The sequence below is a fragment of the Hylaeus anthracinus genome, unplaced genomic scaffold (genome assembly GCF_026225885.1).
Source record: "Hylaeus anthracinus isolate JK02 unplaced genomic scaffold, UHH_iyHylAnth1.0_haploid 12002, whole genome shotgun sequence".
NCBI lineage: Eukaryota > Metazoa > Arthropoda > Insecta > Hymenoptera > Colletidae > Hylaeus > Hylaeus anthracinus.
The window spans coordinates 3864819-3882750 of NW_026534349.1; the positions used below are offsets into that span (position 1 = coordinate 3864819).

A 17932-nucleotide genomic window follows, 5' to 3' on the forward strand; every position below is an offset into this window, starting at 1 on the left:
ACTGTTCGACGAAACCAGCAAAATTGTTTGCAACTCGAGAAAATGACCTATACATGGAGTTTAAGAAAAATTAATCTGTTTGTTCGGACTTATCTCCTCTTTTACTGAGCATTTCTCGAGGAAGATTAAGGTGTACATTAATCTATGATAAAGGGGAGCCGACCAGTACCAATTTTAGCCAAGCAAGATATTTCTAAACAATGTACAGAAGAATTACTGAGCGCATTCGTTATGCCAATCATGGTCATAGATGTCTAAATTAGTGTGAAAAAGACTTTTAGACTGCTCAATAGTATTTACAAATGCTTCTAATGAAGGATTTATATAATTAAATAAAAAGACATTCAAATTTCCCGCGGGAAATCGTGTCGCCATCTAGCGGTGAAGAGGCCGAACTAATTTTAGGAGTATGGTCAGCGTCTCTATCGGGAAAACGGTCAAGCTTGTCCTCGATAGTTCCTTTTTTCACTGCTAGATGGCGCTGTTTACGGTATGTTTTACCGACCTGTCGATACATTACCATCATGTCGGTAAATAACACTGATAATAGCGCCATCTAGCAGTGAAAAATGGAACTATCGAGGACAAACTTGAGCGTTTTCTCGATAGAGGCGCTGACCAAACTCCAAAAATTAGTTCGGTATTTTCGCCACAAGATGGTTACGAGAATGATAGATGATGGTGCCATCTAATAGCAACAGTGGCAACTATTTGCACTACAAACTTGAGCGTTTTATCACGGATGGCGCCATTGGCAGTATATAAATAATGGGTTCTAATCGAAGCTACATGGAAAATAGTTTGTAACTGTAACGCTGAATTTTTTAATATGTAAAAATTAAATATAGGTTAAATTATAACACGTGATGCCATCAAATATTCATTTATTTCTGATAACAACTATATACACTCATATATATACACATGTACGTAAATGCAGAAAGTGGTCCACACATGAATATGTTTGAATAAAGACGCGAGTTGTTTCCGCGAGAAGTACTCTCTGCTTGCAAATACAGCCAGTTCTAAATTACACGTGAGAACTGAAGTATATAATAGTTTTTCTGTTACTTTCTATCTATGAATTAGATCTTGTTTCATGGAAGTGAAATTTCAAGAACTGACATTAAAAATTCAGACGATCCTATCCGTTCGAAACCTTTCTTTCGTTAGGCCAATTACTCGCATTACTATAACCTTCTAATTCTACAAGCCCTTTTTGGCACACATTCATCATTTTCTCTTTCAGTGTAAACGAAGTATTTTCGTTAAAAAAAAAAAAAAAAGACAAACATGACAATTGTTCTAAGTTGGCCAACGTCTGAAAATACGTCTCCATGCACTATGTTTACAGATATTTTCGGATAAAATGTTAAAAATACAGTTCTCCAGGATGTATATGTTATACGTGCGGATGTAGAGTTAAAAATTACGGTTTCTGTAAAAAATAATTTATCTCGGCAAATCGTACGGAAAACCTTTATACGAATTGTATACCTTAGTAGAACCTAAAACTTTCATCTAAAACCCTTACTCCTATTTTTTGTTCGAAAATTTGTAGACATGGTACAAAGTGTGTATATTTCTCGACAGTAAGTAGCTTCCGAGACAATCATCGTATATAAATATATTATATGTACATATTTTTTTGTTTGCTGAGTTTGGAGATGGTGAAAGTCAGATATGTTGCGTAAGAAATATGAAAAATGCTACAAAGTGATGCGAACGGTATCCAATTTTACGAAAGTAAAAGTATATCAGTGGTAAAAATGTTTAATTACAATAGAAACTTTGTTGAATTATAGTTGGGGCTGCAACTGACTTTGTTGTACATACATTTCTGAATGAAAATTGTAACTTAGGTTCTAAACACGTTTAGATATTTTTGTAGTTTTTCCCAACCATCTGACTCCACTTGCCACTTCAATCACTGACGTATCATTTTCGATCAATGCACACTCGTGATACTAACACAGTGGGCGGAAATAGGAGTAAAAGTATCCAAAATGTTCTTTTAAAAGCTGCGATTGGTTCTTCGGACGAAGATTCATCAATAGCGGTTTCACTTTCGACGTTCTCGTCTCTGTTCTTAAGTTCGGTATCAAAAGGAGAGGATATACTTTCGCTGAAGACGTCTAATCGTCGAAATCGTACATTTGGTAGGGTTTCCAGTCAAGTTTCTGTAGAGATCTGAAAAATACGTAATACATTATTGCATTATTATAAACATAGGATATATTATAAAGAAAGCCATTGATATTACTTTTTGGCAGACTGCATAAATCCTCGAGGACCACAAGTAAATACACATGCGTCGGGAGAGTGTTCTGCCACCAGCTCTTTCAATATGTCATCAGACACGGTACCACGCCTGCCCGTCCACGAACTGTTGGCTTCCGAAAGAATATGTGTAACCTTCAATCTAAAAGATATCAATGTTTTTAAGCTAAAATAATCAACGTTTGAACAAAAAAATTATAACGCTCACTTATTTTCGGCGCTAACTTTGTCCAGTTGCGCCACGTAGAACATATTGTCCTCGTCCTTGTTGAAGTTGAGGAGGTTTATAGTCTTCCTGGACCAATGAACAAGTAAAATAAATTCTTAATCGATTCGCTATTCTTGCTTATTTGCCAAGAAACTACTTATATCGAAAGAAGACGTTATACGATGTCAAACATTTATCGCAGTCTTCGCATCGATATAGATATTGGATCGCTAAGAGGGTCAAGTACGAACAGAAGTGAAAAAAGCTAACAGAGAAATACGAACACACTACGCCTGGCCAAGGCCCGCTGAATGATTCCAAGCATCGCGGTCAACCCTGTGCCGCCTGCCAGCATATGAATAACAGAGTAGCGATCGAAGGATTCTACTACGAAGGCACCTAAAACATTGCTCATCACGAGGGTCTGACCGATCTGTAGAGCGGTTATGGACGGACTCAGCGCGCCATTCGGGTACTTTTTTATCATCAGACATATGCAGTCTGATTTGTAATTCGGCGCCATGTCGTCGGGATGAAGGCACGGTGGAACAGGCGTATACGATCGCGAAATTTCCATTCCTGAAACGAAACGCTGAATAGAAATGCTACTTACCGCTACACCGCTTGGATATTTCCGCTATTCTTCGTCTCATCCTATACAGATACTTACCCATTACGTTCATCTTGGCCTCTACGTGTCTCCCGACAGGTACCAGTTCCAACGAATCTTTCGCTCGCAAGACTAACAAATGAACTAACTCGGAGAGTTTCGTGTTTGTGAGTATTTCGTATTCTTTGTACGTCCGACTGTTATTGTTTGGCTCTCTCCATATCGTATGACTTCCCTGAGTCTTCCATATCCCTTTCGTCTTCTTCGTAAACGTGAAATCAACCTGCGCAGATGAGATATACGGTTATATGATTCTGCCATGTCAACAGAGTTGGACTATCCTACTTTTAATATAGAGTTAATTTAAAAACATTGAGTGGAAAAGGTATCAAACGATTACCTCCATAGTTTCTAAGTTCCTCTTGCATTCCGGTGGCCATTCAACGCCTGCTGCTAGTTCGAGTTCGTGAGTTATTACATCTTTCTCGAAGAACAACTTGAAGACCAGCTTCGAGTCGGTTATCCTCGTCACTTGGTAAGACACGCTTGGATAGTCGCGCACTGTTTGGTAAAAGAGCGTAATGGAATTGGTCGTTTGTCTCCAGTCCATCTTCACGTTCGACGGACCGGTATCCGTATGCGATAGGTTTTCTTGACTGTTACTGCGCGCTGAAAAACAACGAAAATCAACACCATTTACAAGATTAACTATCTCGCAAGTTACTTCGGAACAAGCTCGCTCACTCGTGCAGCTTTTGATTAGGTCCAGCGTCGCAGAAGAACAATCGGCCGTGTTGGATGGAACGCTTTCCGTAGGCGACGAAGGTGCTCCGCTGACCGAGCCGCGGCTTAATCTTCCCACAACGCATTTCTGAAGGATGCTTTGATAATTAACCCAAGCGTGCACCTGCAACGAACGATCTATGGGTGCGTAAAAATAATCGTCGATCAGTGGGAATCATTCGGGCACTTCCAAACGAGACGTTCGGTGACACAGCAGGAAATGAAGGAAACATGATTACAGAACCTTGACAGTCTGAGAAAAATAGAGCCGTGCAATCACTCTGTACTCTTAAGTAGTTAATTGATTTGACTTTAACCTATGACTCGAACTATAGCCATCGAGTGTCTCGTTTGAAAGTCCTCTGTTCTTCGATCGAGTGACGTTCCGAACCACTTGGACTCACGTTTTCGAACAACTTCGTGGCATCCTTCCCGACACCTCTCATCAACTCGCTAGTTCCTCCTGGGTGAAAGTCCATGTAACGCGTTACGTTAAAGACGATTCCTGCGTTTAAAGTTCCATCGTTAGATCGATACTCATTCGTCATCGAAATTCAAACGAAACAGAAAACAATGAATCTGTCGAAGAATCCCGTAATTGTAATTTGCGAGGATTGTAATTGGAAAAGTGATAACGCGCGATATCCAATATTTCTGGTATTGAACATTTCAGGTCGCATCGTTGATACGGTATCAAATTTAATACGAATATAGACTTTATTTGTATGCTCGTTATCGGAATGTTTGGACCGATCAATGTTACCGATTCGGGCTATGATATTGAGCAACGAACTTGACGAAATATAAAAATTGCGTTCAAAAATTGAAATTACTTTTTTAACGCTAACGTCTCTAAAAGCTTTGAAACTTATGAGATAACGACGCGATATCTGCGGTTACATTTTTCGAAACATTTCCAATGAAAAATTTCCAGTGAAAAATTTCCAATATTTTTTGCTTGCAGTCCCGACTATACACGACCGAACACGAAACTATTCTTTTTTTCTTTTTTATTGAGAAAGAAAACGCACGAAAAAGCGTCTCTTTTGTAGCCCGCTAAACCAAACGGTATTCTGAAAATAACCGCTGGAGGGTGGCTTTAACGAGCCTGCAATAAAATGAAGCATTCGTTTCCACGCAATAGACGAGGACGATCAATTTTAATCAGACTAAAAGCAGACATTTGCCGTCGGACACTTTTGTCTTAGCTTCTCGTGACCTGAACTCGTTTTCTGTCTAAAATAGAAAGACATTGTGCTCTATCGATCAGCATGAAATTTTCATCGTTGAGCCGAAGAAGCGAGAAAAGGCTGACAAAGCAGCTGAAAGAATTACTCAAAGAGAATAACAAGACGGTCTGGGCAAACTTAATCCCGTTTGACCTCGTCCGTTCTGTTTGGATAAAAAGAATATTTCTCGCATGACTGTTTTCAATCCAGAATACGTCGCATTATTACGACAGACGAGACTGTTCCCGTCGCGGTTGCCTCCATCCATCGATTTTAATTCCTTCGATTAAATTTCAATTAAATAGTTTCCTATTACCAACGTCCCGACCCATGGGACCACGATCGATGTGTAATCTCATCAGTGGAAATTGGATTCCACGATTCAACTAAATTGTTCTCGCGCCAGAATGAAGGATGAACGGTTAAGAATTTAAGAATCAGCCTGGTAATCGAAAAATGTTGATTCGCCCCAGCTATTTATCCACAGTCATTAACATTATTAAACAAACAAATATTCTTTGTTTTTGATCGCTACATAAATCTGCGAGGTTCCATTGAAATCAGAATGAAAGTTCTTCGCTACAAGCTTCGACAGTTTCGTGTTTCAACTAGAAAAACTTAATCTGGAAAGTATTCGAGTGCGATCGTACCTCGTATCGCGATCCAAGCGTCATTTTCTTTGTTGTGATTGGCCAACTCGGACAAAGTTATAACTCTTGAAACCCCACCAACGCCGGTTAAATCGACGCCAGAGTTACTCAGTCGAATCCAGTCCATCAAACTGTGGCCAGGTGCTAATGCTGTTTTATTTCGAGGATTGCCTGTGAACAGTGAAGAAGAAACATTTATTACGATTCATCGTCGTCTTTCCAGGTAACGAACGAACGGTTTGAAAATTACGTCCCGCGCGGAACGTTGGGCTCGATGGCCTTTCGCTAGTTCCGTTGATCATTTATGCGCGTTCTTCGCACGACGATGTCGATTAGACATCGATGGAGTTGATCGTTGCTGTTTTATTTAAATTACACTTGCATTTTCATATGCGTATACTTTGATTTAAAACGATCCACGCAAGTCCCATGGATCTGAACGGACGAGTTTCTAAACGCTTTCTCCCGTGACGGAAGCGCGTCGCGTTTCTTTTCTTTTTCTTTTCGAGGTGATTCTTTTCTTCGAAACCTCGTTCGACATTGGTTTGGACATTCTGTCCCCCACTGGTTCGAGTAATCAAGGATCCCATTACGATTCCGGCATAATTCCTAAAGCGATTCTCTGGATACTTAAAGCATAGGAACGATTAAGGCCATTCATTTGAAATTTAACGCTCGTGGAAAGACAACGGGCGTATAAATTTTCGCGGAAACTGGTATCATTACCAAGCAATTATCATTAATTTACTGACCGTCCTGGATCTGCAGACCGAGGCTCTGCGGAGAACCGTCGCCGTCCATGACGGAAACCAGGGACGCGCCGCAGCATCGTGGCATTTTCTCATCGAAACCTCGGCGTCCAGGGATCTTTAATCATCATTCTGTGTACCATCACCCGCGTGAACATTCCGCGGGAAAGAATCGAAAAGCCGAGGAGCGTTATCATAAATTTACTTTAGTCGATTAAAAATAATAGGTGATGACCGTAGCAAGTAAATCATAGCTACCACCTTTCTAAATGAAAATAAAAAGATAATTTTATACGGTGTAATGACGTCTAGTCATAAAAAGACTGCCATTACAAGAATAGCTTCTCGACTTCCGTGGAAGTGTTTGCCTACATTTGAATAATAAAGAATGAATTGCAAATATTAACGGCTGTAGAATGCTCGGGCGTTTCGAGTAAAAACGAGATGGATCGAGCAACGACTATTAATTATGACAGACTTACTAGCGAAGGAAAACGATAGAATGAGTAATTGCAGGACAAAAAATGCTCCTGAACACGAATGCCATTACGGAATGCAAAAAATAAATTACTTTCATTCGTACAAATGGTTATCACAAAGTATTAAAAGTATCTCGTCGAATGTAATGCAATATTTCTGCGAGAATAGTAAACAACGTGCAAAATGATGAATATACTTGCAAGTACAAAATAACATCAATAAAATCGCCCGAGAAATTCGAGAAGGCAATGAGATGAGCGATCAGAAAATTGGTGGGCAACGTTAGACGTAACTCTGGAAAACAATAATTTTGGACCTCGTCAATTTTTCGGAGAATTCACGGTTCTCGATCCGAAAAGCACTGCTCTACCGAAACACCGAACGAGGACAAAAAATATAACACGAATATCAGTCAATCCAATTGCCCGAGCCACAAAACCAACTATAAAACGGCGGGAACGCGGCAAACCCGCGAGCGTACCTGCACGAGACCGCAGTGACGTTGAAATTCGACATATACGTACACTCTCTAACGCGGAGAACCAATCTAAATAGCAGACATGAGTCGCGATCAACCTCAAACAAACGGTCGACGGAATCGTGGGTTCAAAAAATGAAACGAAAAACTGACTGCCGTTCCAACTAGAACACTTGGTCGCGTTGGTGTCACGCTGACATTGTTCCGCGAAAAACGGCCCTGGCGACTCATCCTGTTTGCCAGGACGCAATATGACTAAACATCGATTCAGAGTTGAACGAGTTTCCAGATATTTCGATTTGAAACTGTTTCGACGAGGGCGAAACGTGATCATGCGAGAAGCTGCCAGACGAAACGTTGATCTCGCGTTGGCGGACTGGAAGGTACTGCACCGAAACACGCGGACAGATATAGCCCTCGCACAGGTAGATCAATATAGTAGCTACGGCGTGCCCAACACGCAGGATCTCGCGACTAAGCGCGTGGCACCTCGCGAGGATCGACATCGCTACGATTTTTCGGAATGATGTCGATTGTTAACTTAAAAATGGATGAGATCCACTGGTGTTTTTTATTGCAGCTTCGACGGTAGGAAAAACCCAAGAATAAATGTGTTAACATCCTTCGTTCGATTGCTATAAATCATCGAATTCAAGATCCTCTTGTCGGTTTATGGTAGAAGCAATAACGCCGCGCCGTAAACTTTTCCATCTTCGGCCAGTATGCGAGCCACGATCTCAAAAGTAGATTCGCTCGCGGAAATGATCAGTTTGCGTCCGGTAACCAAACAAAATTCGATTCCTCGATCGGATGAGTACCCTCGAGCATTTCCATCGAAGAAACTGATCCCCGTGCGGAAATCTCGACGCCTGGGAGACGGATATAAAATTCCGTTTGCAACGATTCGTCCATTATTGCCTAGAAAAACGTCTAAATTTTATATAAACGAGTTAGAAGTAGAGTGTAGCCTAAAGAACGTAATTCAAACACCAAGTATTTCGTCGTTTATACATAATCTCCACTGTCTTTGCTAGTCCAAGGTAAATACAAATTCGACTCTTCTTATCAGCTGGTTGCGTAACGCTATTTGTATTATGTTCCATTCGTCGTGATATCTTGAGGCGTGATTCGATCGACCGTATTTGCCATTTATCGTATCGAACATGTACGCTCGAAAGCGAATCATTTGGATACGTTCCACCGTAATCAATATTTAGCTAATCCGAGTCACAGAATACTAAATAGACGGATATAGAGGAGCCACGGCCGAGAGTTCAAGAGTTTAAGAGTTCACCAACGATAACAGATGATATATTCATCGCTACATTGGTCTAGCACCGATTCTCACTATCGGGACAGGACAGGGGACAGAATGGTCACACCGGTTGGCCCTGCCCTACCCTATCCTGACCCAATAATGTAAATCGGGAACGTATCTTCGGTTCTCAGAGGTGAAACGACGAGTCCAATCCCACGATGCGTTGTTCCTCTCGAGGATTGATGCTTCTTGGACCCTGAATAAGACCGATTCTCACTATCGGGACAGGACAGGGGACAAAATGTACTCGCCATGCGGCCCTGCCCTGCCCTATCCTGACCCAATAATGCGAACCGGGCATGACTCCGGAGAAACTTCGGTTGCGATCCACTCCATAACTTCGGATGATTCGATTGAAGAAAACTTAGTTAGTTTAACATCTAGAAGTAACGTCTGGTTGTTGTTTTGATTATCGAATAAAATATAATTCTATCACGGACAAGCAAGCGATTGAATGCATCAAAAGAAATTTAGGTAACTAATTTCCGATTAATCGCTCCGCGTAGCAAGTCATCACTTTCATGCCAACGCATGCACCTAGCCGAAAGCTAAATGCTGTAGGCATCCCCTGAAAATCAACATGTTGACTCACCGGTTGCCGAACCGGAAGACGAGCCTGCTTGTGTGATCGCCTTCGGCTGCTCGAATTGTTTAACTCGGGCAACGCCACTGGGCAACAACACGGCGTTCCTTGCCAGAAGACTGGCGGGCGACGACGACTTCACGTCCACCTTCTTCATCTTCTCCAGGATCTCTTTAGCGTCGTCCTGACCTGTGCCCTTCCTCATCTTGCTGGGTGACCTCGATTGCAACGATATCCAGAGACGACCAACGATTCGATGACCCGATAGTCGCTATGGCATAACAGCGGCTCTAATCTGAGGAAATAACGGAAAAACGTTCGCGCTTGATTGCCGTCGACACTTGAAGAAATTCGATTTCTGATCTCTTCGTAACTCGAATTTCTAGCAAAGTCGTTCAGTTTTCTATCTCGGTTGTCGCCAAATTACCACGTAAATTGTGAAAGAATATCTACGACCTTGAAATTTCGTTGATCTTGAATACCGGAACGATTTCCTGTCATCTAAAAATATTGTTTCGTACACCTGTAAACACCTGAGATATTTAAATGATCCTATTTACCCAATACATCCCGCATATCAGCTATATTTAAGGGTCTTTAAAATACGAGTAAAGGTCATCTACATCTCGCACTCGAGCACACAATATACGACTAAACTGTGAAAACTGGAAAGAAAAAATTCAATGGCCAGTGATTCAATACCTCGGTACTCATTATGTCATACCAGAGGCTTGAATCCGAGGAAATGGCGGAAAAACTTTTGCACCCGTTGGCTTACGTTTCAAAAGCGTTGAATGGTTTGAATCGTTGGGTCAAGGTTTCAATTATCGGAGACCGTTCTGTCGGTTCCGTTGGGCTTAGAATGGCAGCTGGGCTTTTCGCATCTGCCCTAATAGCTTCGAATGTTGGCGTGAACATTCTCGAGATTCCATCGAAGAAAATTAAAGTCATTCGCAATTGAACCAAACACTTCCGTTCGTTTCAGAAAATATATTCTTAATTTCAAAATCATTTCTGCGTTTACTAGTAGCACGTTCAGAATTCTTCTACGATTCGTATCTTGTTGTCCTCGTTTAGAGTAAACTGGAAACTGGTGCCACGTAACGTTGGTCAACGAAAAAAAGCAATTACTATAAAAATTAGAAAACGAAACCCAACGGATAGTCACGAACTATTCGTATCACTTTCACTTTGAGTTTTCACGAATAATAAAAATAATAACATCCCGAACGATTCCCGTCGGTACAACGTGTATCGTTCCTATACAAATATTTTGATTACTTTTTTTTAGAAAAAAAAGGAGAAAAAACCGAAGACATCGTTTGTTTAACACGCGTCGATAAGAGATGACGAACTGTACATAAACAAGTAAATTAGAATATGCGATATTTAAATACATCGCGCGTTATTCAATAAGCTTGCTAACAGCAGATCCAAAACATTTATGAATCAAGGTCAACGACTTGATGTAACGCGTCAAAATAAAAACCAGCGAAAAAAACATGAGACCGTTGATTCGATGTCATAACAAAATGAGAAATCGTTAACAAAACTGCGACAGTAATCATCAAAAGTCAGCGCGAATAAGAGGAGCGTTCGTTTGCTCGAACCGCTAAATTCTGTTTGTTCCCTGTAAAATATTTTGTTTTATACATACAATAGAAATCTTTATTTAACGACTAACGGATAAACAACCGTTTATCTTTTATTCGTTGCTCAATTTTCACCTAGATAAGAATTTTGCGCATCTTTGTGTGCGGAATGGCTGGATTACGGCGACACCCAAATCGTTTTCGGTTCGAACTATCGAATACATTTTAACGAAACATTCAACGCGTAGAATTTCGATAACGCAGGCATCGTGACAACCATCGGTAGATAAGCTGAACGGATTAAGAAGAGACTGTTTCGCGAAATGGTATCACGGCGCGAAACAGCGGCACGGTTGTGCGAGCTAACCTCAAAATGACAATCGGCGATCGTCAGCCCCATTTCAAGTCGATAGATGTAAGAGTCTGTTGCACCCCACTGTACCGTTACGTCGTTAACTTGACACAAGACACAGCCAATAATAAAATCACCAAGGATAATGAACGTTCTTTGTCGATTGATAAGGAAGCAAGTGGCCGCAAAGTGACATTCACCCTGTCGTACACAGACACGTAAATTCACAAGTGCACACAAACGTGCGCGCGGGAGCACATTGATGCCATTGTTCTTCGCCCCTCCTTGCTGCTGAGGTACGATTGAGTCGCCATCTGATGAGCTCGCGGGACTCGAGCATTGGAAAATATTCGAATTGATTCGAATCGTTCGACATTTACACGCGACAATTATTTGCACGGAATTATTTCTGCAACATTGCACTCTATACGTCAACACTCAACGTTATAATTTGATATGAAAAAAACGTGCTACTTATCTGTCTTTCGCAATCTTTTGCATAAACATGTTCTTCAAAACGATAAAAAGACTATTACAGCTGATGCTATAAAGCAGATCCCAATTTGATTTCTTAGATATTTATTTTCATTTCATTACATTTTTTTCGAAGACAAAAAGTACTTTCGGTATAGCGAAAAATATTCAGTTTTCCATGATTCTTGAATTTATGTATTCCTTTCATACATAACTATCATATACTTTTAGAAATATATTAAAAAATAACTCTGGCAGGCATTAGCGCCGCGTGGTCGTGTGAAGTTAACCATCGAAGCTGTCGATCGCGCGCGACTATTCAAACGTACGACAGATACATAGAGAATTGAGATCCTTGGAAAATATTTAAAAACCTACTAGTATGCTAGTAACCATTCAACGGGGTACACGAACACCCGTAATACTTCAGTCAGAAGTAGAACCCATGCGATATACTTAAGACATCATTCCTGTCGTTACTCAGCAGCCATTTTTTTAACCTGTCCCCGACTCGCCAGCTGCTCTGCAACCATTGAACTGTACTGATATTGAAACACGCCATAATCTCCCGAGAAAGAGAGCAAATTGGTGGACAGTCGCATCCCTGTTGTATAATTTCATCTAGAAATGAAATAACGTAAATGTCGAATGCCGCTTTCCAGGTCATAATGCAACGCCAAAGTAGCTTTTGATTACGACGGTACACGGCTCTGCTCCGCATGCACTTTACTTTTAAAGAAGGATGAATTCCCCACTAAATGTTATCTTGTCGCCAGACAAATCCTGCACGACTTTCTTATGGAAAGCTCACATTCCAGTGTTAGTATAGTTCAGTGTCTGCGACGCATGAAAATTGTACATATAGCAAGTCCCAGCCAACCTACCAACTGTAGCGATTGCGCGAACCCGTATAGTCGGTATAGTCAGTATCAGTCTGTATGTACAGGGCAGTACAGTATGGTATAACGTACGTGCCGGTGAAGGCGTGAGCAGAACACGGCAAGCGACGACCGACGTCCGACGGCAAGCAGTAGTGTCAGTTGCAGTTGATTTCAAGTGGCGAAAAAAGCTGTGTGGTACGAGTTCCGACTTTACGTTGTTGATGAGGCGTGACTTAAATCTATTTTCTGTCGGTGGGGTGTCAAACAATACCGTTTCTCTCGTTGGCTCGCAGCAGGCTTCTCCAGTCTACTTATTAAATCATCCACTATTGTAAGTACTTTCATATTTACAAATGTTACTCATCCCTAAACGATCCTTCGTGTTCCATATTTATTCCAATATTATCGTGGTATAATTATCGATTGGTGATTTACTAGTTTGACAATTCTCGGGCAAACGTTTAAAATTCATTCAATATTTTAAATCGTAAATCGTTCATCGACGGAAAGCGAAAGAGGACACGTTCGCAGAACCGTTACACGTGAGGTTCGCGATCGGTGAATCGTATTTGTCGATCGTTCAACGAATCGTTTCGATCGCGCTTGGAAATGTATCTTTTTCGTCATTTTGTTTATCGATTGAGAGAATTTCTCTTTTGTTAAGACCGCGAGCATCATGGCCATCGCGAGAAGCTTCCGATGACGACGTTCCGACCGGTGGAAAACGCCCGACAAAGCGAATACTGTCAGTGGCGGATCTATACTTATCGGGGCCTTTGTGTAATTATTTTAAAGAGGATTCTTTGTTTGGCGAAATGACCTATAAAAGGCAAATGTTATTATTAAAAAATTTACTTACCCTTAAATTTCATCGAGGGAAATCCTTTTACGCGAAAGAGTAAAGTTGAAATGTCGATAATTTTATGATGAATCGTCTCTAAGCACTACCCTGAAATGTACCGTAAGTGACATCCGGTCGAGCAACCACTGTCAAACTCACATGGTATTTGTCTGGCAACCTTGATGTAACTCCAATAATTGCATCATTTAATGGCATACTGGCCTGGAATTTGCCTTGAAATTATCATGTCTACGGGGTCTGCCTGCTGAATAATCTCATTTGAACGCGATCTATGGGTCGCAGGTTGTAGTTCATGCTTTAATCGATAAAATGCCGGCATCTCCCATAAAAACTCGGATAAATCATTATCAGTCCAAGGTCAGCCAATTTAATCTATCACCAAAATGATATGTAGATAACACAAGTGGAAATTATGCAGCAATTTGATAAATCTGCCTCGCAACAAATCTTTTGCAAATTAAATTAAAACATTACGCTCCTACGAAGTTATATCGGCATAATAATGATCTTTTTCAAAGGCTATTAAAAGATATAACAATAAAAATGTTTATATAACTTATCATAAATCTGTTTGACATTGGTTAATTCCAACTGAGATTGCCGAACGTAAACTGTCCTTTGCCCAAGATATCCCGATATTTCGCCAGCATGCAATAATACGAGTGTAATGTAAATAGGAAACGTACAATAATAAATTATATTAGGTAATCAAATTTTTTTAATTAGAACTTCTTTTGTGCCAAATAAAATTATTTTATAAAAAAAATAATAAAGTTACAATATGATCCATTCAGGTTGTTTGATTATGAATCATGATATTCATCCATTATTCAAAAGTCTGATTCATTGTTTAGCAATTTTATCATAACGTTTATTACAATGTATGTTTTATTCAAAGACTGTAGGTTCATCGTGCATTCAAAATTTTTTTATCTTGTTTTAATTCAAGCGATCAATCGTGAATACAATCATTCGTTTCAAAAGTTTGATTTCAAGTAATTCACATATAGTATCAATTGATTATTAATTAATCGATCAATTTTTTTATCATTTCTCGCTTTTATTTTTTTGTGTCTATTATTCAACTGTAATTGTATTTTGTTATAATATTTAGATAGTACCTAATACATTGAAATTTGATTTCTTTGCAGATAAATGACAACAAAGAGTAAATCGTATAGCAGAATGCAGTCCCAAGGAAAAATATTAAGCGTAATTCATAGATTGATAGAAGTCATTGCTAGGAGAATATATCTGTTCATAGCATTCCTAAAGGGACCTGCTCAGTCTCAACCACCTATAAAGGATTTAACACTTTTACATAGTGCAACCACTTTAGCCTTTAAAATTCGAAATAAGCAGTTATCTTCAGAAAGTGTAGTACAATCATATATAGATAGGATAAGAGAAATTCAACCAGTGGTAAATTGTGTAGTGGAGGAACGCTTCGAAGCAGCTCTCAAAGAGGCAAAAAAGTGTGATGAACTCCTGAAGTCTCAGAATGCTCCATCTCCTCAAGTTTTAGTAGAAAAAATGCCTTTCTTTGGAGTACCTTTTACAACAAAGGTAACTTCTGTTTGACTGTATACCAAATGGTTATCAGTATCTAGTTGAATTTGACAATTATTAACTACTTAAAAGTAATCGAAAATAATAATATTATTGTCTTTTACAGGATTGCATTGCAATTGCCAACATGAAACAGACTGCTGGTTTAGTTGCTCGTAAGAAATTTGTTGCTAAACACGATGCAGAAGTTATAAAACTAATGAAAGCTGCTGGGGCTATACCTTTGGCAACGACAAACATCTCAGAATGCGCAATGTGGTGGGAAACTAGCAATTGCATATATGGTACTACAAAAAATCCGTACAACACAAGGCATATTGTCGGAGGATCTTCCGGAGGTGAAGGCTGCATACAAGCAGCAGCTGGGTCACCAATGGGAATAGGATCGGATATCGGTGGCTCTATCCGTATACCATCTTTTTTCAATGGTATTTTCGGACACAAACCTTCTAAAGGTTTAGTGTCGAACGATGGCCAGTATCCGAGTGCTCATAGCAAAGAACAGGATAGCTTGCTTTCTATTGGTCCAATGTGTAGATATGCGCAAGACCTGATGCCCACTTTGAAAATCCTTGCGGATAAGAACATAGATAAATTACGGTTAGAAGACAAAATAGACATTTCTAAAATCGAGGTAAGAATCGACAAGGTAGAAAGTTCCTTTAAGTCGTAACTAGATATTATATATGATACGTAATTAACGTATACTTTAATTTAGTTCTATTACATGGAAGACGACGGTGGTCAGTTTTTAACATCCCCGGTAGATGTGGAAATAAGAGATGCCATGAGGGCGGTGGTTCGTTACCTCGAGAAAGCACATAAAACTAGGGCAACCAAACTCAGTATTAGAAAAATGAAGAAAAGCGTCGCCCTCTGGATGGCAAACATGAGTTGCAAGGATAAGAAAGATTTTACCTACGAACTGACGAATAGAAATGGTCACATAAATCTTTGGTGGGAACTTGTAAAATGGGCAACATTCATGAGCAATCATACGCTTATAGCTCTCCTTACTGCTGCATTCGAAAGGTTCGGAGTGAAACGGGATACCGAACAGCACAAAAAGCTAATACAAGAAAGTAGGGACCTTTATCAAGAATTTCAGGTATTTTGCAAATTTATATCTTTTATATCAATGTATATTTATCTTCTGTATAGAAAATATCATCACGATATTTCACATTTATTAAGTACCCGTACTGTAACTCATCAGGGTTGGAATTGTCAACTTTCTTCTTCGTCTTCCTTTTGACAATATCGCGCAAGATATCAAGATAACGATTAATTCTCACAATCGAATTACGGAACTGTACTTGACTGTGCTATTCGTTAGCGGATGAGAATTATTTTTCGAGTCGCGCTTGTGCAAACTGGTCAGATTACTAATCTGTCTTACACGGTATAACGTGTTTCCCTAGTTAGTAACGGAAACATGCTTTTGCCTTGCATGCAGAATGCGATTTTTCTATCCAATTTAGTAAAAGTACATTCTTTTTGTGAATTTCTTATAGTCAGTGTTGGGCAAAATATCTAAGTATTCAATAATCATAGTTGACGATTTACGTAAAGGATATATACGTATTGAACATATGTTATAACATTAATAACAAACTAATCATGTACTGCCCAACCCTGATTATAATTTTTATTGTCACGATGAAACGAGTGATTGAATTTTTTAGGAAGCATGTCGATCAGAAGCATCTAATTTTTTTCATTTTTTACAATTCACCATGACATGTTTTTGACTACCCTTATTATTATAGGAAATCTTGGGTGATAACGGTGTGTTTTTATATCCTACTCATCCAACCGCTGCACCGTTACATTTCGAGCCACTGATTAAACCGTTCAACTTTTCATACACTGCGATCATTAATGTACTGGGGCTGCCTGCCACGGCTTGCCCTTTAGGTTTGAACAAACAAGGTCTTCCCATTGGCATACAGGTACACATTTTTATACATCACTGTTAATTCATTAAATATATCGTTTCTATTTTCATGTAACGTATTTATAACAGATTGTCAGTGGCCTATATCAAGATCGCTTAACGATAGCAGTGGCAGAGGAATTGGAACGAGGTTTTGGAGGTTGGGTTCCACCTGTTATCCTAGCTTGAGAGTTCCGTTTGTTGAACAGTAATTCAATGCATTGTACAATGCATACAAACTCAATAATGCCCTGCCATTATTTGTTTTCAACAAATAATTTACATCCAGATGATTTCATAGCCCAAAATCGTAAGGAACAGTACAAACACATATACAAAAGGTAGTTGTTCACATTTCAGTATACCATGTTCACTGTAGGCGTAAGTATACGTAATACGAGAAATCAGTATCGATCTTATAATCGATGAATATAAATTGCATTACATCAAGCATGAAGTCGTAAATTAAATTGAGTCATAATCCTAAATAAAACTCGAATCAGAGAACGCCTACTTTCCATGATTATATATATTTATAGATTGGTGTTGAAAGGTTCTTTTTTGTAACAACAGTTAATGTCTATGCAAGTAATAACATTTGTACATAAGCAAACTATCGTATTATATTTGACTAATGTTTTTTATATACCTCATCTTAGATTTCTGTGTAGGATTTTATATTTTCATATGAATCGAGAGAAAGAGGGGGAGCGCATGTATGTGTGTGTGTGTGTGTGAGAGAGAGAAAAGGTAATAAGGTAGCAGGGTGCTTTCGGTAATGTGATAAAGTATTAAAAGATTCTATGTTTATAGTGTGTAATTGATGTTAAAATCGTATACATATATATTTTATGTACTAAATCAATAAATTTATATTCCATTACTCTACCGTAACTTC

The 17932-nt window shown here is 39.4% G+C and overlaps 2 protein-coding genes across 6 annotated transcripts; one reads left to right on the forward strand and one right to left on the reverse strand.

Moving 5' to 3' along the window:
* Positions 1-867: 867 nt before the first annotated feature.
* On the reverse strand, positions 868-11689 carry LOC128891590 (cytochrome b5 reductase 4). Of its 5 annotated transcripts, none has more exons than XM_054151189.1 (11): positions 11328-11622; positions 9378-9663; positions 5761-5931; positions 4286-4386; positions 3843-4005; positions 3499-3767; positions 3159-3381; positions 2773-3067; positions 2489-2575; positions 2264-2422; positions 868-2190 (listed from the first exon to the last, which is right to left on the reverse strand). In XM_054151189.1, exons 2-11 carry the CDS (start codon positions 9571-9573, stop codon positions 2136-2138), a joined length of 1719 nt encoding a protein of 572 aa, XP_054007164.1. In that variant the 5' UTR covers positions 9574-9663; positions 11328-11622; the 3' UTR covers positions 868-2135. The 5 variants fall into 5 exon arrangements, 4 of the variants coding, with proteins under 4 accessions (XP_054007164.1, XP_054007167.1, XP_054007166.1 ...); XM_054151192.1 differs by lacking the exons at positions 9378-9663; positions 11328-11622 and adding exons at positions 6513-6627; positions 7471-8438; XM_054151191.1 differs by lacking the exons at positions 9378-9663; positions 11328-11622 and adding exons at positions 6513-6641; positions 7471-8438.
* On the forward strand, positions 5860-17928 carry LOC128891593 (fatty-acid amide hydrolase 2). Its single transcript, XM_054151195.1, has 7 exons — positions 5860-5983; positions 12733-12998; positions 14681-15095; positions 15205-15732; positions 15817-16206; positions 16868-17050; positions 17125-17928. Exons 3-7 carry the CDS (start codon positions 14685-14687, stop codon positions 17221-17223), a joined length of 1611 nt encoding a protein of 536 aa, XP_054007170.1. The 5' UTR covers positions 5860-5983; positions 12733-12998; positions 14681-14684; the 3' UTR covers positions 17224-17928.
* Positions 17929-17932: the final 4 nt, after the last annotated feature.